Raw genomic sequence first — 22483 nt, forward strand, 5'->3', positions numbered from 1 at the left:
GAATCTGACATTTAGATGTTAGTTTGAATTGAAGATGTAGTGCTTTTTTTATTTAATTTTTTTTTTTTTAATGTTTAAGACTTTTGGTTACATAGATGAAAAATGAAATTTGGTAAAAGTTGACGTTTTAAAATATTAAGGGTTAACTTGAAAAAAATAGATAAAATATTCATTTAAAACTTAGATTAAGTTTTTTAACCATTCTTAAATTAAGTTTAAATAATTTCTACTGTTGTTTTCCTTATAAAATATAAAATTAGTCAAAGTGTCAATTATTTCATCTAATTTTTATTTGACATCCGTTAATTATGCATAGTAAATAAACTGTAAGTAATTTTTAATTGTATTTTATATATTTAATATTTTAAATTTAATAAGTTTGTTTATAATATTTAAGATATTATATTTTGTAATTAAAAAATTCAACAGTTGTCATAATTACATATTAAATGAATTTCACTAAAGTATTTTCTTTGAATGATATCCTTACTATATACTTAATATTTATTGAGTCAATGTTATATTTAATAACTATATAATATTTTAAATGTAGTGATGTGTAATAAGTATTTTTATAATTCTCTATTTAAGATATTATGTTTTAATAGCATGATTTTTATAGATAGGTTTTTAAAGTTTAACCGAATGTAATTATTATAATAAAAGAAAATAATATGATTGAATTGCTTTGATAATATATATATATATATATATATATATATATATATATATATAACTGAATTGAAGGTTGAAATGAATTTGTAGTTGACTGGATCATAATATTATATTTTTTTTAACTGAATGTCAACAAGAATTATATAGAAGACTAATTAGAAATATTTTTTTTTATATGTTCGTATTTTCTTAAATTTATTATGTTCTTGAACTGGGTTGTACTAATTTTTTGGGTGTTAAAGTGTCCAATAATTTTATTAATAATCAATAGAATTTGACTTACCACCTTTAAGGAAACGGCTCAAATCTTCCTTTCCAAACATATATTTTTTATCTGAAATAGTCAAATTCGAAACATTGTTTAAGGGACTCAAGTCGAATTCTATTTTAGATTTCAAATGGATCTAATTCAATGCTTTCAATTATTTTATTTTATTATTAAATCGATGTGATTATATCTTTAAATTTTATCATTTATCTCAAACCAATTGAGTTGAGTAAATTTTGTTATAGATTTATATTCTAAAATCAAAATAAATAACAAACTTGAAAAACAGAGATTGGATCAAGGTATCAAATTGTCATCTATTATCTATTTGACTTTCAAAATTTAACGAAATGCAGTTGATATTTGTTTTAATATTTAATAATTTTTTAATAAAAAATTATAATATTATTAAGTAAACATAAGAATTAAAATATCATTTATTTTATTTAAGAAATATATTATATTTAAAAGTCAACGAGTCTCTCTAAAAAAATAATAAGTCTAAGATTTTTTTGTATAATAACAATAATAATAACTAATGCATGCACGTATATATAATGAATTTAATTTGTAACATGCCTCCAATGAAATCATTTAATTTTTTATGTTAGGTATTTTAAAAATTAATTTAAAAAATAGTATTAGAATATCATTTGATTAGATGTACGTGTAAAAGAATTATGGAATTTTAGCTAAAAGAAAACGAGAAATCCACGATTACTGTGATGTAAAAAAAAAAAATGTATTTAAAGATGTATGCGGTTTAAGCGCAAGAAATGAAGAAGTAACCACAAAAGTAATAAAAGAAAAATTGGCATTGAAATAGGAGCGGATAAAGTTGAAAACCGTTAGTTAGTTAATTTGTAAATGAGCGGTTTGTGTATGAGAATATGACAAGGGTGCAAAAATAGTAAGGTAAAGAGAAAGATAGAAGAAGATATGAAGAGAGAAAGAAAGGGTTAAAAGATATTATAACAAACTAAGGGTGGGAGTGGGAGTGAGATTGGAGTTTTATTTCGATATTACTCCGGCCACGTTTTGATTCTCTCGCGCTCCCGTTGCTTCTTGTTTCCCTGAATACCTTTTAACACTGTTCAGGGTATCTTCATTGCTTTTTCATTTTTATATCCAACAACTTTACTTTCTTCAATAATGCTACATCAATACTTTTCTAGCGTTCATTAAACTTGTCTTGTTGAATATTTACAAAATTAATGCAATGTCATGCTTGTTTGAGATTTTCTCTTTGAAGATCAATAATTAATTAATTCCTTCTATAGAACTAGTTTGTGTTTCATCATTTCACATAATTTCATTATTGTTGCCTCTTTCAAAATTTTGTTTTAATTATGTGGTGGACGTAGATTCTATTCATGGATTTCATCTAAAAAACACAAGCTTAGATTAAAGAAGGATTTAATTGTGGTTGTGTATACATGATCTATGGTTTTCAAATTTGTGGTGATGGATTAGGGAGGGATACATTGTTTTAATATTTATTTAATTCTATGAATATTTAATTAAGAAATAAAATTTGTTTTGTTTACATTTTGTGTTTGGGAAATTTGCAGGTTATAAGGGATTCAAGAAAAATATGTAGAGTTTGCCTGCTGTTCTGTTAATTTGGTATCCAAAGTTTAAGTGATGAGTCCAGCTAGCATTTGATATTTTAGCCCTAATAATAAAGCCAATATACACAGTAAGAAATTTAGTCGCGTTTCTGTTTTATTGTTGATTTTTTCTTGTATTGTAGTACTTGTTCAAGAAATGGAAATCATAGATATGCTATTATCATCAAATCAAATAGTTTGTTGTTTTCTTAATTTCTAAAATAATTGAAGAACTTGTGCAGATGTCATTGCCTTTTACAGAAAACTAACATTGTGAGGAGATTTGGTGAGAAGAAATTGCCCTTTGGAATGCACTGCTGCTGCTATTATTGTAACTTGGATGAGATTGTTTGAAATGGCTGTGGCCATTGATCAACAACAACACCATGGATTTAAACCATTTAGCCGATCCCAAAGATGCAAACTCCAATCCTTTGGTCATCTTGATTACAACAACATTCTCCAACTCAACCAACAAACTACTTTTTCCCACTCTTTCGAACTAGCATTTCAAGCCGATAATATTCACCGCAGTTTCTCCACTCCATGTCTACCCTTAACCGGGGGAGATGATCTCCATTCTCCTCATCCGAGGATTGAGGTCGTTCGTGGAAGTGGAGCTCCGGTACACACTCTTGTTGTCGAGGTTGCTATTGCTATGGCCTCAGGTATTCAACCTATTCCACTCCCTAATGGACTTGGTGGTGCCTATGTTTTCCATAACCAAAATGGTAACAACATTGCTGTAGCAAAGCCAGTAGATGAAGAACCTTACGCCATTAATAACCCCAAAGGCTTAAATAACAGTCCTCAAATAATGCTAGGCCAACCTGGCTTAAAGCGCTCGATTCGAATAGGTGAAACTGGAATTAGAGAATTAGCTGCTTATCTACTTGATCATGGAGCCTTTGCTGGCGTGCCTCCAACTGCTTTAGTTAAATTCTGTCATGCTACATTTTCTGATACTTCAGCCACAGTTAAACTCGCCTCGCTCCAACGCTTTGTTGGTCACGGTTTCGATGCTGGAGAGTTAGGCCCTTCTTTCTTCTCAGTTGGTTCTGTTCACCAAATCGGTATTCTTGACATTAGACTTTTGAATCTTGACAGACATGCAGGGAATATGCTTGTTATGAAACATGATCAAAAGAGTTATTGTGCTAATGGTGGTGCTGTTGCTGATCTTGTTCCGATTGATCATGGCTTTTGTCTACCTGAGTGGCTGGATGATCCATATTTTGAATGGCTGCATTGGCCACAAGCCTCAATTCCTTTCTCTGAATCAGAACTTGAGTACATTTTAAAACTTGATCCTTTTAAAGATGCTGATATTCTAAGAGCCGAGGTTCCTTCGTTGAGAGAAGCGTCTATTCGTGTTCTTATCGTTTGCACAATTTTCTTGAAACAAGCTGCTGCTGCTGGTCTTTGTCTTGCTGATATAGGCCAGATGATGACAAGGGAGTTTTGTCGCGGTAAGGAATCATCGTCCAGTGAATTGGAAAATATTTGCTTGCAAGTCAAGGCAAGTATCAACAATGAGAGTGAAAAAGAAGAACAGGAGTCTAGTTGTGGAGTTGGTGGCATTTCTTTTGGTGACATGAACAAGGGTGAATGGGAATTGTTTTTGGAGATTTTTGATAAGTTTGTGATTGGAGTTTTTGAGGAAAAGAAGACGTACAAGAGTTGATGCAGAAGTTGGAAACATCAAGGAAAGTTAATGAATGTTAATAAGATAGGGAAACCAAAGCCAGAGATATGATGAATCATGAATCACTGTCGCTTATATAAGTTGTACATTATTAATGTTGCCAAAAAAAATTATTAGCGTAGATTGTGTAGATATAAAGTACCATATGACAAAAATGGAATAGTGATTGGTGAGGTGCTAATGCCATCCATTCCATTTAGCAACTTTGTCTTTGTTGCATTTGTCTTTTCTTTATCAAAATAGATTTGTACACTATCTAAGTGTGCTAACCTGTGATTATGTAAATTTTTTAATTTCGGTGATTCAATTTGTAATGGAATTAATTGATTATTATGTAAATTCTTCCCAATGTGTACTAATTGATGTTTACGTATATACTTTTGTGCACATGTTTTCATAATTCTTGGCATATCTTAAATTTTTATTTTTATGCAAGTACGTCATTTGGATTTCATGGCCAGCCCTTATACACCAGAATGATTTGGCAGGGAACAACTTGTAATTTCTTGATTTGTTGGAACAACTTGTGCTCTTAGTTGTCTTTTCTTTGGGTTATGCTACACACCAATATCAAACTCATTTTGCGGATGATATGCTTATGTTTGGATGTTATGATACAATGTATTGATACTTTTTATTCATTTTCTGGCCAAAAAAGTGTCTATAGCTAATAGCCAATGGAAATGGTTTTCCCTGCAGCGAAAATCTAAAAGTGAAGTGAATGGTTGAGATTTTCATTAGACTTCCTCTAGTAAAAATTCAATTGCATAGAATCTCCTCCCATAGCCAATAGCTAAGACTAGATTGTTTGTATCAAATGATGCCGAACGATGTAATGGGAGTTTAATATTTGACGAGAGTTTCTTATTAATGCTCAATTTGTTTTCCTCTTTAAATTATGACTTTAATATAGATACATATCTTTATGTATTTTGTTATAAATTTTTGTTTTTTTTATTTAAAACTAATTAAGTTAACTTTAGGAATCTGAATTCAAATGATTTATATTAAGGTAATACCCTCATTTTACTTATTTTTCATGGTTTTTTATATTTATAAAAGTCAACATGGTTTTTATATTTTGGTTGTTCTTCTACGAGTTAAAAACAACAATATCGTTGTTATTTTTTATTTTGGAAAAATACAATATTTTTAATATTATAAGAACTAGTTACACATTTCATCAAATTTAAAATGTCAAAAAGATAATACATGGGACATCTCATTCACCACTAACAAAAAATAACAAGAGGATATTTGATACTTTGAATTATCCTCTTTTTTATAGTAATTGTAACATTTGCAAAATAATTATAATACTAAAAAGAGTGTCATTGTTAAATTTTCAATATAATTTTAATTATTATTTTTTCAATTGTACTATTTAATTAATATTATATGCATTACTTTCAAATTAATATTAATAATAATTGAAATACATAAATAGTTAATAAGGATAATTTAGTTAAAATAATTTATATATATTTTTAATTTGTGTGAAAAAGAATTCCACAAGTACAAAAATAAGTCCATTTTTAGAATTACAAATCAACAAAATAACGAAACGTTTATGAGTGGCTTTCGAAAAGAAAAAAAAAACTAATTTATGAGTGATTTTTGCAAAAAAATCTAACTTATTAATGAGAAATAATTATTTTGTGTATAATATGTATTGTAAATTATAATTAATATATATATAACATTATGAATTTACTCTTTTATCTAAAATACTAGATCGTGAACCGGTACCATGCATGTGTAAAATATGTGTTCCTTGCATTATTATTTTAATTTATATTAAAAAATATATATTAAGAGATATACTAACAAATACTACCTTTGGTTTTAATTATATGCAATTTTTTGAAATTTTTTTGATCTCATTTACAAAAAAAAGTTGGAATTTTTGAAATGTATTTATTGTTTAAATAACTTTTTTTAACTTTATTTAATGTTTAAGTTTTTTTATATTAGTTTTAATATATTTAATGTCTTTCTCTTCTATAATGGTAATATTTGTAAAAAAAATTAGAAAGTGATTGTAATAAACTAGTTAATTGATTTTGATATATTTTTGCCTTTTCTTTTTATAATTAAAACCGAAGGAAAATGAAGTGAGAAAAAAGATATAGAGAAACTAATAAACAAATATAGAAGAGATATTTAAATCTTAAAAGTAGGAGGGTTTGCAAATTTTGCTACATTTTAAAATAGAATAAAATAAAGTGATTATTTTTTAACATTAATTTTGTGTATACGTGTAAAAACAAAGGAAGTGCAATATTGTATTTTTGCTACATATAGTTTACTCCGGACAAATAAACTGTTCCTTCACTTGAACTCCCACAATTATAATTATTCTACACTTCTATTATCGTATTTAAGTGTATTAATGTTTTTTATTTGAATCATTTATTTTTATAGATATTTATTGTTTTTCATTTTTTAAATTACATAGTTATCTTTTATTATTATTTTTTCGTTCATGTCCTTTATTTTTTAATATATTTACATAATTATGTTTTTAAAATGCCGATATGTCTTTAAAAATGTCGAGCACTATGTTCATGTTTGATTATTATTAATAATATTTTTAATAAAAAATATAAAAATTCCAAATCTAATTGTTATATAGAATTCTTCAAACTAAAAAAATTATGTCAACATTCTTCCCTTATCGTCTTCTTATTTATCTTCTTCATCATTAATTACTATTAAAATAAAATTATTAATAATATTTGTACAGACTTATCGATCAACATTTTTAATGAACATCAATATTTTAGAGGATAATTTTATAAATATATGAATAGATAAATTATGTAAATGAGAAAAGAAAAATAAAATGATAGCTTTTTAAATATTTTTTAATCATTTTTAAAGATAAATGATTCATATGATAAAAAATAATAAAAGATGTATGCGTTACTTATAAATAAAATGAATAATCCGTAGTATTATCTAGCCTAAAATTTATAAACTTTTTGCCTTAATGTTTTTTTGCCTCTAATATTTCGGTTACTTACAAATGTGCTTTGGAAGTTTATACAAGTATTTAATATTAATAAATAAAGATGAATTTATATAATTAAAGATTTACATTTAAAAAAAAATGAAAAATATAACTTTTCCTGTTATGATTCTACATTATAATAAACTTGTTTGCGGTAGATTAAATAAAGTTATTTTTATTTTTTATTTTTAAAATTGATTTTTATAAGAACTTAGTCAAAATAAAAGAAGTTAATTCAAATTTATTTGTTACATATTAAAAATATAATTTTGGAGTTAAGTTGAACTTAAAGGTACTCGTTTTGGGGAGAATTGTGTTTTTTGTGCTCTTCTTGTAAGTGGTGTTTTAGCCATGTATCAAATTATTTTTTCATGCATTTTTTGTGTTTTGTTTGTTAGTATTAATTTAATAGTTTATCTTTAAAAATAAAATATTTTAGATATTTATTATTATAAACTTTTACTTTATAAAAATTATATATTTTTTTTAAAAGATATCTTTTAAAAATGATTTTTTTATGAGAAGCTAATTAAAATAACTTTACATTTTAAATATTTTTTAAAATTTCATAATACAAAAAAAGTTATAGAAAAAACTGAAATGATTGAAATGAATTTTTTTTATAAACTATTTTAAACCAATTTCTCATTAGAAACATTATTTTTAAAGTTCTCTTTAAAAAAAGTTATAACAAAAAAAGTTATACCTTTTTTAAAGAATTGTAAGAAATGGGTCCAATATGTTTTGATCAATATATAATAATAACATAAATGACACTGTATTATATCATTAATTAAGTATAGAAATAGATATTATATTTATATAAATTCAACAACTATAAATAGATGGAGATTTAAAGAGAATTAAAAGCAGTATATTGTTGTAAGTGATTAATTACTTATTTCTTTTTTAATACAATTGATTTACTGAATATTTATTACGATAATGATAATTATTTAAGCAATTCAAATATTTTCCTGATTGTCTTTAATTCTATTTCCACAAAAGTCAAAGAAAACGCCACAAGTAAGGGTGACAAACATGCTTTTATTTATTTATTTATTTATTTATTTATATATATATATATATATATAAAAAAAAGGGGTTATACTAATTTAATATCATCACATTGAATAAATATTTTTTAATATTAATTGTTGGATTGAAAATTACTATTATATAGATTATATTTATAAATTTTAATATTTATTTATATTTATTTTTTATGTGAACAAGATGCATCAACATTAAAGTCAATGATATAATTATATATAATATTAATTTTGACACATTTAACTAATATAGAAAATAATTATAGATTTCAAAATTTGTAAATACAATTTGTATAATAATAAATTTCAATGAAAAGTATTTATTTGAATATTATTAAATGAGTGTAAGTGTTGGTTGGTGTTATATATATGACTTTTGTAATTGATATTGTTAATTAATTTACTACCAACCTTGCAATTTTTTAATTGAAAGAGGCAATCTAATGCTAAATTTATCTTTCACTCAAATTAGTTCATAAATTTATAGTTTAAATTTGATTGCACATGTTTTCTTTTTTTCGTTGAACATTTTTGGACAAATGAATTAGAATAATTGCGGAAACTACAAAACAATAAGTCTATACTACTTGTAAAGGAGACACAGATTTGATTTTTTTTATTTTTATTTTTTATGAAAGATAGTACAAAAGATATGCATAAAAATAAACATAGAAAACCAAAACAATAAAAAGGAAATTCAACTATAGACCTTGAAAACATGATCATGTCACAAAATGTAACAAATGATTAACTAAAACTAAAAATCTTAAAGACTAAGTTTCAAGTCGAGTTGATCCGAGGTTGATTGCTTTGACGAAGACACATTGGAATTTGTTTGAACAAGACCTTCACTAATAGTAGCACGAGATAATAAAGAAAGAGTTTGAGAACGAAAATTACCATTAAAATTTCTGTGTACACCCTCAACAACCGAAGGAGATGTTTGATTAATAGATCGAGTATAATGTCCTATATCCAAAGGGTTTGACCTTTGTTGAATTGGTAAAGTAGCACCATGACCTCCACTCCAATAATTATTTGTCCCAAATTGTGATGTTCCAAGGGATGGATTTGACATTTGCATCCCAAATTGTGGTGTTGTAGGGGGTGTATTGGACATATACACTCCTCCATAACCGCCACTAGGAGAACCAATAGGCCAAGAAGGCATGGGATTGTTGATATGGCTACGGTAATAAGGTAACCCTTGATGATAGGGAATAGGACTTGGAAATGGGTAAGTGTATACATTAGATCTATACCTTAGGGCTGCATCAATCTCATCCTCTCTCCTTTTTCGTTCCAATTTTGTGAACACGCGCTCACGTTTGTGAGCATTTTGGTGTCCCCCAAGAGCTTGAGAAGTGGGGAATTTTTTGTTACAATAGTGACAAGGAAATTCCTTCACTTCTGACTCAAACAAAGGTTCACCAGAAGCTTTTTGAGTTGATGAACTTGAAAATAAAGGTTCACCAGAAACTTTCTGAGTCGATGAACTCGAATCTCCCGAATTCTTCATGAATTTGGAAATAGGCTTGTCGTGAATTCCACCAAGTCTCAAAGTTAGTAAATCTTCTAAATCCACACCCTTGGATTCAGATGTTGGTGTTGAACTTGGCTCCGACTCTATCTCCATCTTGCGTTTGAGCTTTCTGTCCTCAACATTTCCAATGGAGATTCTGTCAGACATTTTTAAAGCTAAAAAAGAAAAGAGAAATTAAACTTTTTAGAGAGAAAACAAACTTGTGTGGTTTCATGTTAGCTAGAGAGGGGGTATTTATTGTTGGATAAACTAGTGTTGAATGTTCTATACAAAGAAAAAACATGCTAGGAAAAACATTTTTTGGTCAATATGGAAGCAAGCTTTAAAGGAAAATATAGACAATTTGTTAAGGTCAAGCATGAACAAAAACGTGACTTGAGATTATTTTAACTATTATATGTTATATTTTATGTATGCATTAAGATTAATATTATATTTCGAAATAAATATTTGTCAAAGTCAGTAATCAATTCTTTCGAGTCATTCTACCCGGCGGTTTCAAAAACATCGTATATAGTAAAAATATAAAATGATATAGCAAGCTCAAATTAATGCAAGAGAAAGATTATAATTATTATAAGAGGAGTTATCATTTCATATATTGCATATTCTCGTGTCCTATTAAATATATTATAATGAGTCAAAATTATATATTATAATTACCGGTTTATGGATAAGATCAATTAGAGTAAATGAAGTGTATAAAAAATTTGAAGCCGATTTTACAATTAGCACAAATTAAAGTTGAACTTTTTCAATATGATATTTGTAAATCATTGTGCTATAGTGACAAAATATATTTAAGTAAATTGCAACAGCAGTAAAAGCATCTTTTTTAATGGTAAAATTAATTTTAACACTATAAAAGCATTTTTTTGGTTTCTCTATTTTTTCTGTTTATGGTATATTTTTAACATGTTTTTGAAAAATATTGTAAGTAAATTCATTACTTTTCTGTCGAAAACAAGTAAGTCCATCATAATTTAGAATTAGTTAATGTACTCCTAAATTAAAGTTGAATTAGTAGATTATAGTTTTAATTTTTTTTAACCCACTCTCAAATATGCAAGGAGTCATGTTAGAAAACAACTATGAGTACTCTAATATAGTTTCCTTTTATACAGAAAGTAGCCGTTACCATGTTTTTATTTGGAATGTAATCATCAACGTTGAATTGGATTTTTTAATATGCATACAAAATTAAATCAGGCCTCTACAAACCACTTGATTGAGTAAAAAAAAAAAACTCGAATAACTTGATTGTCTATTTTTTTAATACTTACAATAATATACTTTCCTCAAACCGTTTGTTGTTTATAGGATTTGAGTTTGACTTTTATTTATGTTTGTTATAAAATTCAAATAAAACTGTTTATTCTCAAGGACATTAGTTAAAGTTGCTTTGGATATTCAATGGATGTGACTTAGGTAATAACACATATTTTACTTGTGGATATTGTGAAATTCAAGAGTCTAATAAATTTTTGGACTCTCTCTAGATTTATCAATTCGTAAACTGGTGAGAGTTTTTTTAATATTAAAAAAACTATATATATGATGATATAGTATGGTTGAAATAATAATAATTTCATTTAATGATAAAGCAGATTTTTTTTAAATACATTGGTAATTATTATGAAATTTAAAGACTAAATTTACGACTAGTTTTTTATTAAAAAAAAAGTAAAACAAAATAATACTGAAAAGTATGATTAGATTTAATTTTGAAGTATATAAAAACCAAATATTGAAAACGTAAAACATATATAAATATTAGACTTAATTGCAGTTTTAGTCACTATATTTATATTTACGAAATTAATCCATTTATTTTAAAAGTCGACTGTTTTGGTCATTTTCTCATATGTCATGTTATTTAAAATATTTCACATCATCGTTTTTTAGTTAAAAAATCATAAGGATGAATTAAAATTATCGATTTTTAAAATAGAGAAACCAATTTCGTAAATCGATATAAATAAAAAGACTAAAAATGCAATTAAACCTAAATATTAAATAAAAAACAATACCGACACAAAGTATTATAAACTTTAGTGTTAAATGAATGTGAACTTGTAAACTTACTTTGAAACTTATCAATTTGATTAGAATTTACTTAAATAATATTATGTTTTATTGAAAAATATAGAAAAAATAAATAAATGTGATTGATACAAAATAGATGTTTTATGAAGTAATTTCAATATCATTAAACTATGAAAAAAACCTAGATGAATAAATTTTTTTTAACAATAGAGCTGTTATCTATTATATACTACCATTAGGATCTATACTTGCTCATGTTAAAAAAAAACTTATCAGTATAAAATATTTTTATTATAATTAACGTATATTATAATTTTTCTAACACTTTTATCTACAAGATATTCAAAATAAACATTATATATTAATTAAATATATTCATTCTTCTTTTAATTAATTGAAATTTTTAAATAATTGGTCAAATACAAATATTTGTGTATATATATATATATATTAAATTATAATTAATGTATTGTAATTTTTTGTTTTGTATTAATTATAACTTTTTCACATTTTTATCAAGAAAATATTCAAGAGCTACATTGTTAAAGAAATACAAATTTATCTTTTAATTGAAATGCAAAAGATAATTTTTTAATTAATTGATAATTTTTCTTTTGTCATGTATAGTTTTCATAAAAATTGGGAAGAGGTAAAGTTATTATTAATTAAAATGATATTGATGTCCATTTTATAATTTTATCTAAAGGGATTTGATTTTTACAACTTGAGGTTACAAAAGCTAATTTTTATCACTGAGCTCACAGGTGATATACAATATTTGTCATGTCTATGGTTTACACAATAAATTATAAGTTGCACAAATTAATATTCTTCATATATTTATTTAGAAGATATTTAAGTAACACACTAAAAATAAAATATATACCTAATTTTTAACTAATTAATTAATTCGTGAAAGAAAATTTCTTAACTAGTTGACCAGTAACAACTACTTATTATGTATATTAAATTTAAATATTGATATACTCCATTACATAAGTTAATTAGTATGCCGCAGTGAATTTATTAACTAATGAAATATTATAAATTACATATTATTTTTGAATTTTTTTTTGAAAGGGGAACTATTATTATTAATTGTACCCTTTAATGATTATTTTACAATTTCTTATATAGAATTTGAACTCTGTTTATTAATATTATGATGTTAAGCTCTTAACACTAATCTGACAATAAAAATGGTAAATTACACAATATGAATATGACAACAAATATTATGATTGAGTAGACATGTTACTACATGAAATATTTGATCACTTTTATCGTTATACTAGAAAAATTCGGACGGACTTGTGTATCACTAGTTATCGTATTAAAGTACATATTATATATTTAAATATATAAAGTTAAGATAAAATATTAGCAAAATTTAAGTATTTTATTTAAGTTAAGTAAAAATATTATATCAATATAGATAGATATACAACATATATATAATTATTTATAGTATTATTTTTTTCAAAATTTTATTTAGAAAATATTTTAGAGATGTACACTACTAATAAAATTTATATTTTTCTTCTAATTAATGAATTGTGAAAGATAATATTTTATTAAATTGATCAATGATAAACATTTATCACATATATGATTTATAAAAAAAATGTTTTTCATATGTTTGGTTTTATTCGGATTTGAGGAAGAAAATATTAAAAACTAGATTAAATTATATATTTTTAATTGGTTATGATTTTTTCTCTAAAAAATCAAACTAAACCAATCCATTACACGTTTATGGATCGGAATTTGTAGAATATAAGTAAATTAAAATGTGAGAATACTATAAAATGGAAATTACATTGGATACTCTATTTTAATTTTGTATTGAATTTAATTTAATCTATTTATACTATTAGTGTGATTTTTTTAAACTATCATTTAATTATAATTGTCAAATAATTAAAAAGTTTAACTTAAATTATAATTATTTTTGAAGTTATACATATAAATGGTTGTGATACATATAAGTTATACATTTAATTTTTGAAGTTTACTGGTGTAGGAGTCAAAATGCTCCAAAGCGTACTAGATAGGGTCTATTGTATTTCATTTTATCTTACTTTCAATCACTCGTGGAAGGTTTGTAACTATAGAAAGTGAATAATATTTTTTTTTTTACGATGATGTTGGGTCTTGATCGTTTTGATTGATGTAAGAATTGGAGTAGCTATTGCATTCCCTTAAATAATATTTGACTTATAAAAATATCTTATCTTATTTTACTTTTGAATTACTTGATTCATGAAATATATTTTTTTAACTAATTGATTTCTAAAAAATAATTAATTGGTGCGTGACAAATTTTGTTTGAATGGCAAAGACAAATCCCAAAAGGAATAGGCAAAATAAAAAATATCCCTACAAACCAAAACAAAACCAATATCCAACAGAAAAAAGAGAGAACAACCAAAAAGCAAAACAAATGCAAAAATCTTAAGCAACCAAATGGGACCTTATTTGAGAAGACGACATTGTTTCATGACCTCGAAACCAAAGTATTAGACGATTGAGAAAGGAAAAATAATACAAAGTAAATTTAAATTATCTTGTATTAATTTTCACAATCAACAATCAGCATAGATAAATAAAAATCAAATTATATAATTATTAAAAAATTTAATTAATCTCAACTTAATTTTTTTTTAATTTTTGTGGAGGAACTTTTACTAAATATGGATAAAAAAACCATTTAAAAATCTTAAATAAAGAATTCTGAATTCGAATATAAACCCCTGCATATCAACAAATTTGCAAATACCAACTCGTTTTATTGATCTTTATATATTTTCTTTATTGACTTCTATGGTAAAAAAACTGATTAACACTTTTATTTTTATTTTACATGGTTACATTAATTATTTAAGTTGATACAATTACTACAAATCTGTTCTTTTTTGTGTTTATTTTTATCAAACCCTTCTGTGTTGGTTTAAGATTGTTTACACACTAAATAACTTAAATCAATAATTGTTTATGTTTGTATTGAAATAACTTGTCTTTTTCTAATAATACACTAGACTATATGTTATTCTTTTATGAGACTATTATTTCTGTTACTATATATATATATATATATATATATATATATATATATATATATTATATATTAATTTCTTCATCTAAAATAAATAATAATTAAAAGTATTTATTAAAAAAGAAGAGTTATTTACTTCTTAAAGAAAAGCAAAAGAAGAGTTATTTAATTAAGGGTGTGTCTAAAAATCATTTTTATAATATTCTATCTATTTGTTAAAACTTTTTTAAAAGCAATTTTAAAAATAAAGTTTCAATTAAAACATTGGTTTGGATAGTTTATCATAAAATATTATTATAACTATTTCATCTATTTTTTTATAATAAAATTTCAAAGAAAATTAAAATAAAAAGTTATTTGTAAAAGCTCTTTATAAAAATTATTTTTGAGAGATGCTATTCGAAAAAATGTTATTTTTATCGTGTTAAAATCTTTAACAATAAATATTTAAGTTATTTAATGTCAAAATTATTATTTTTTAATTGATAATAAATGAATTCAAAATGACTTCTACTATTTTTAACTACGTTATCATATAAATTGTTTTGAAAAATATAAAATTAAAATCATTTTTTTTAAATTTAAAACAGATGGATCTTATATGGACCTCTGAAAAATGGTCCAATGTTAATTAGACGCTTATTATTTTTAGAAAAAAAAGTGAATTTTATAACAATAAAAAACGGATAGTAAATATAATATTTATTAAAATTTACTAGAAATAGTGTAGTTCACATGTGGATCAAGATCATATTTGGCAATCCCTAATCTTAAACATTAAAAATGATAAATAAATATTAAAAATGGAGCTAGAGGATAATTAATAACTAATACTAATTGTAATTGTAAAAAAGAAGCTACTATTAAAAATTGTATTTTTATATTGTCCTAAAAAATTATTAATTAAGTAGGGAAATTATATTAAATGCATTTTATATAATAATGTTATGATATTAAAAGTATATTATTACTTAAATATATAGTCATAAATTTCATATGGAGAAACTATCCGTCAAACTTCTAGATAAATCTCAATTAAATTGAAAAATTAATCTTCAAATCCACAGATTATTAGCTTGATAATTAGAAAGAGTTCAATATTATAATTTCAAATAACATTATTCAAATCTCCCTACTAACAATCGATAAAATGACAATTACTATCAATTTAATAATAACTTTCTCTTTTCCTTTTCAAAAAAAAAAAAAACATTTGTTATATAAATTCAATAAATTAAACACCCAACAAAAGATAAATTTAGTTTGAACATCACTTGTAAAAATTGAACAAAATTAAACACTCGACGAAAGAGAAATTTAATTTGAACCAAAACGCAATACTATTATAGTATTATTTAAATAAATTCTTTATTTATGAACTTAATTATATATGTAAACTCAAAAGAATTAATCAAACTTATGTTATTCAATACTTTGATATATATAATATTTTATTTTATATAAAATAATAATATAATATCCACTTCACTACATTATACTATTCAAATTTCCATTGTAGCATAAGATCATATAAACATATTTTATTTTTCTTCTGAATTTGAACTCGAACCACTCCATAAGTCATAATTATGACTATTAGCACCTCCCTTTGAAACCAAACCAAAGTCAATCTCAGTTCTAATAACATGTTGACTCCCTCTTGGAAGCAAAACAAACTCAAATTCAGATTTTGGTCGATGACCCTCTTTGATTTCATTTATGATATTTGGATTCAAACTAGAATTGTTGTTGTTAATATTAAAATTACTAGAATTGAACAACAAGTCGATGTTAGTAAAAGTAAGATTTGTCCTTGGACGACGAGGCTTCACCAATTTTATGACATTTCTCTCACGTTTGTGACCACGTTGGTGTCCTCCTAGTGCTTGTCGAGTATCAAATGTTCTTTCACAAAACACACATGAGTAACGTTTCTTTTTATTCCCCACTTTGGTTTCAGATTCTTCACTCATTTTCCCTTTCCCATTAGTGCTCAACATGTTTTGAGAGAAATTTTGAATTGGTGAAATTTGTGTTTGTGATGGTTAAGATTTCAGTGAATTTAAAGACGTATAGATGCAAATCTATACTATCCACGTGTCACATTTTAAATCTAATTAAGTGGTAGGTAAGTAAAGTATCTTTATATATGGGTTTTAGCTTCTAAATATAATAAAATTGTTGTTAATGAGTGTTCTAAAGACAATCGTTATAAAATTCAAAATTATAAATTTTATGTTAAAAAATAAATAAATTTTAAATTTTTAAAAAGTTGAAAATGTAATTTTTAATGCATTGTAAATTCAATATATCTAGATATAAATTTATAAAAAAAAATGTCATAAGGGTAGTTGTTAGCATTGTCATAAAATATAATCATATATTTCATTTAATTCAAAGCAAAAAAGCAATGTGAATCTATTTATACTCCCTCCATCCCTATTTATATGCACATTTTATTTTTTTCACACTTATTAAGAAAAGTAGAAAGTAAACTTAATTTATCTATTTTATGTATTAATGTTCCTAAAATGTCATTTGTATATAAATATATTTAATTTGTCTTTTTATCTTTAAAGATTAAACAGTATAATTAATAAATGGTATGTTTGAGAAAATAACGTTTAATGTATCTTATGAATTGAAAAATAATTTATAATTATGGACATTTTTTTTTCCTTCTAATAGATGTTTATAATTATAAACAAAGAGATCATATACTATCTCTTTATCTAAATATAACCTTCATTTTTTATAAAAAAAATTATGTCTTAAAACAAGTGTCTTTGCAAATGGCTGCTATGTGAATTAATAGAAAAAAAACACCCCTAATTAATTAACTACCTTTTGATGTGTTTTACTAAAACATTAGTTAAAGGGCAACTTTGAAACATCAATAGACAAAATGGACAAATTTATATATTATAATATCTTTTTTTTTTCTTCATATATAAGTGATAAAAGTAGCAACTTAATCCCTTAAAGAAGTTAAATGTATAATGTTTTATTTACCCGATGAAGTGTACCATTTCATACATGGCTAAGATGAAGTTCTGTATTAGTAATTACCAAATGAATTTTATGAAAACGAATTTAATAAAGGAACTAAAGGAAAATGAATTATACCTGCCTCTGTATATAGTTTGCATCCTTATTGCTAAGTTGTAAGGTATTTTAGCAAGCCAACAGATATTCAATGTGTATAGAAAAAAATTGCTTAGATAAGAATCCACATTGTGTGTTCAATAAATTTTGTTTATAGACATTAATTAATTATCGGTAAACAACATTAAAAATTTCATACTTACAACATTGTAACAAAAGAAAAAGGCACGTACGACCACATGTATACATTCTACTAGTTTGCGTGTACAAAAAAAATGTTAATTTGTGATTTTTTATATTAATTATCAACAAATATACTTCACTCCATCCTTTTTTGAATATTGTCGCTTTTATAGAAGAATTTTGCTCATATTTGCTTATTGTTTTCAAATTAGTTTAATACATGAACTATTGTTTTGCTAATAATATTTTTACTTATTTATTGTAGAAAAAATATGAAATAAGATGTCAAATAGTTAAAGGTATGAAAGAAAAAAATAAATAATTCTAAACGTAATAATAATTATATGGCTTAAATATGGAACTTAATTATAATTTTGAAAGAATTACATAAAAAGGGAATTAATTCGAGTTTGTAAATCAGTAAAAAAAATGAGGTTTTTGAACAAAATGGATAGACAGAACTATTCGAAGGTCATATCACTAAAACAATTAGACATTATATTTTAATATTTTTAAAATTAAAACATATAATTTTTTTAAAATTTAATATTATATTAACAATATTAAATCAATTAAAAAATAAATATTACATGACATCGATTATATTAATTTAATAATATTAAGTTAAAATTTAGAAATTTTATTTTACACCTCGTACTAAAATTAGTGTCTCCACATGTGTTGTACTAGGTAGAAATACAAAGTTATATTTTTTTTGGAATTGGATCTTAATTAAATCCATTTATGTGCCTTACATAGAGCAAATTCATGTCTTTATAATGAGTGAGTTAGAATAATTCTTGTCCTTCCATTAATGCATTTTCTTTATAAAAAAAAATATATAAAATGGGAAATATGAGACTAGTGGTATCTTGTTTACCAAAAAAAAAAAGATGTCTTGCGCACATAATAGAGTAACAAAACAATAGATATCAAACCTAGCTATAATCTTTTCGTAATTCAATTTTTTAACTTTTCCACTCAAACCACCTTTATATTTCCTCTTTTTTAAACTAATAATGATAAGGATTAATGTCATTATTTTATCCCTTATAAATTAATATATTTTTTATAAAAAATATTTATGATATATGATATTGATACGTCTATTTAATTTTTTTGGATTTATCACTCTTTATTATTATATACATTGATTAACAAATTTGTTGCACGCATTTTTCTTTATTCTCTAAGAACGTATATGATTGAGATTTTATAGCGATCATTTCGTGTACATGAAAATCAAAGAATAATATTTTTTTTATTAATGAATTACAACAATTTTATATTAACTTATGATATGTCCATGTATTATTTCATTTTATTTTTATAAACTAATAAGGATAATTTATGAAAACGAATTATAATTTATATAAAAATAATTTGATTTTAATTTACTTTTGTTATAAAAATACTTTATACAATATTCTATAAAGGTTTAATAAAATAATTTATCTCATGAAGTTCATTGTTCAATACAATTAACGGATTAAGGTAGATGACAACTTCTAATCTCTTTGTGGAGATTTATAAAAAGTGTCTAGAATAACCGCCAATAGAAATTAAGATAATAATTTCATTAAGATTGCGATAGTTGAATATATGTTTCTAAATTTAAACACATGTTTTTGCTTTTAGATTTTCTCTTGTTACCGATATATATTTTCTAAAGTTAAAAGTAGAATAAATTACAAAAGAAAAAAGAAGAAATAAGAATGTGAGCAGACAGAGACTTTATTATGTATTGGATATGAGAATGGTGATAATTGTGATTTCGTATATCATAATTTTTTTTTTACTCTTCGTATATCATAAAATTTGTTAAGTATAAAATTGACTTAATAAATATTATATCAAATAGGTTTAGTATATCATACAATAAAATGTTTAAATGAAGTTTACTCAATAAATATTTAATATATATATATATATATATATATATTAAATATTATGACTCTTAAAAAAAACATTATTAATAATTATCCAATATAGAATTGTTGATGAACATTTTTAATGATACATCAACATTTTTAAAAGATAATTCTGTGAACATACTTAAAAATAAATGACTTAAACGAAAAGAAAAAAGATCAAAAATAATTTTGTAAATATTTTAAAATAATAAATGATTCATATATAAAAAAGATATAAATAATTCAAGTGTTATACATAAATAAAATAAATTATCTATAGTATAACTTTGTCTTAAATTATAATCTAATTGATTCAATAATAACATAAAATAGTTAAAAAGAAAAAAAAATCAATTAAAACTGTATATTGTATATTAAAAGTTAAAAGTGACACTCTTTTTTAGGTAATTTTATTTTACAAATGTGATACTTATTAATACAGAACAAAGGGACTAGTACTATCTAAACTAAGTTTATAAAATATAAATGTAATAAATATTAATTATATGTTCTTCAACTTTAAATATTGATCTCTCTCTATTAAATTATATAATATTTTTTTAAAAAATAAATAAATATAATGTTCGAAAGTGTCACATCCGTTATTTTGCAATTGTTTGGTTAAGGTTGTTTACGTAAACTAATGAAATTATTAAATTTTAATATTTTTCATAAATACTTATAAAAAAATGAAATTATTAACTTTTACTATTTTTCATAAATAATTTAATATTTTCTTATATTACCCTTAATTATTTATTGTCTCTTTGCAATAAATAAATCGAGATAATTTTTCCTAAAGAACATTCAATACTATGAAACTTGTAAACGACAAATATAAAGCAACAATGTTTTGAAAAAAAATCAACAATTAAAAAGGTACGGACATGATATTAAGTTGAAGTATTGAGTAATATAAATTAAGTAATGCTAAATGTTTTTCTCTTTTTTACTCAAGCAATTTTAATGACGGAAATTCATTCGGTGTACAATATGCACACCATCAGTTCCTTTTTAATTGCTGCTCTTTTGACTTTTTCCATATATCAATACTATCACTAAAATTTGCTACTTTTGATATTCATTTTATCTTTTTACTATAATATTTTTAATTATTTATTATCTCATTTTATATATAACTCTCTCTGCAATAAATAATTAAGATTATTATTAATAAATTAATAACTAATGTTTTATTGAACTTTGAAAATAATAACTAAATAGGAATATAGCGATAATTAAAATGAACAGAAGGGGTATCTAGTTATTTTTTACTTGTTCAATTACAAACACCATTTGTAATAAAATAAAAAATTATCTCTAAATGTAAGCATGATTTTATTTACTAGATGAATTTATTTAATTCCAACACATTCCTTACTACTACTATTAATTAATCTTAAATGATAAATGGTCCGTTTGTTACAACACTTTTTAAATGATTTCTAAGTATTTCATTTTAATTTTTTTTGCTATAACGTTTTTAATTTAAAGAGAGTTTTTTTCAAAACAAAACTTTAAATAAAAAATTAAATTTAATAGTTTCTCACAAAAAATTATTTGAAGTATTTCATTTTTTTTATAACTTTTCTACAATAATAAAATTTTAAAAAATAGTTAAACTTCTAAAATTATTTTCAAGAGATATTTAAAAATAATGATTTTTTAACATGTTAAAATTGCTAATTAGAAATATTTAAGTTTTAATGTCAAAATTACTTTTTAATATATAATAAATGAGTCTGAAATAATTTCTACTATTTTCTGAATAAGTTCTCATTAAAATAATTTTTTCTAAATATAAAGTTAAAATCAACAAACGGGCCCCAAAAATTAAAGTTGGACACATTTAATTACAAAAGAATATATTAAGGAACATCTACACATTAAATTTATTAATAATAATGTTAGTCATTTATTAATTGTTATATGTAGGGAAGCATTATATATAAATTTTGACATATTTATATGTCAATTAGGGGAGCATGCATCTGCACACAATATAATATATTATTATCAATACAATAAATATATAAACCGAAATAAAATTTTAAATTATATATATATATATATATATATATATATATATATATATATATATATATAAATACTATAAAAAGTCTTTTATTCATCATTGATAAGTAATTAATAATATACTTTCACTATCTTATAATGAGTTTCGTATTTGACTATTTCTTACATATTAAGAAAATATGATAAATAAAAGAAAAAATTGATGATCTTACTCAACTATATCCCTTATTATTAGCTATTGGTAATTGTCATAAATGCAAAATAAAAATAATACTTGGAAG

At 23.6% G+C, this 22483-nt stretch overlaps 2 protein-coding genes across 2 annotated transcripts; one reads left to right on the forward strand and one right to left on the reverse strand.

Annotated features, from left to right (window-relative positions):
• Positions 1 to 1829: 1829 nt before the first annotated feature.
• Positions 1830 to 4633, forward strand: LOC101501152 (phosphatidylinositol 4-kinase gamma 8). Its single transcript, XM_004493263.4, has 3 exons — positions 1830 to 2042; positions 2515 to 2642; positions 2796 to 4633. Exon 3 carries the CDS (start codon positions 2894 to 2896, stop codon positions 4235 to 4237), a length of 1344 nt encoding a protein of 447 aa, XP_004493320.1. The 5' UTR covers positions 1830 to 2042; positions 2515 to 2642; positions 2796 to 2893; the 3' UTR covers positions 4238 to 4633.
• Positions 4634 to 9089: 4456 nt separating this feature from the next.
• LOC101490368 (uncharacterized) lies at positions 9090 to 10013 on the reverse strand. Its single transcript, XM_004493299.3, has one exon. It carries the CDS (start codon positions 10011 to 10013, stop codon positions 9090 to 9092), a length of 924 nt encoding a protein of 307 aa, XP_004493356.1.
• Between the last annotated feature and the right edge of the window lie 12470 nt (positions 10014 to 22483).

Source organism: Cicer arietinum, chromosome 3 (assembly GCF_000331145.2).
Source record: "Cicer arietinum cultivar CDC Frontier isolate Library 1 chromosome 3, Cicar.CDCFrontier_v2.0, whole genome shotgun sequence".
Classification (NCBI taxonomy): Eukaryota; Viridiplantae; Streptophyta; class Magnoliopsida; order Fabales; family Fabaceae; genus Cicer; species Cicer arietinum.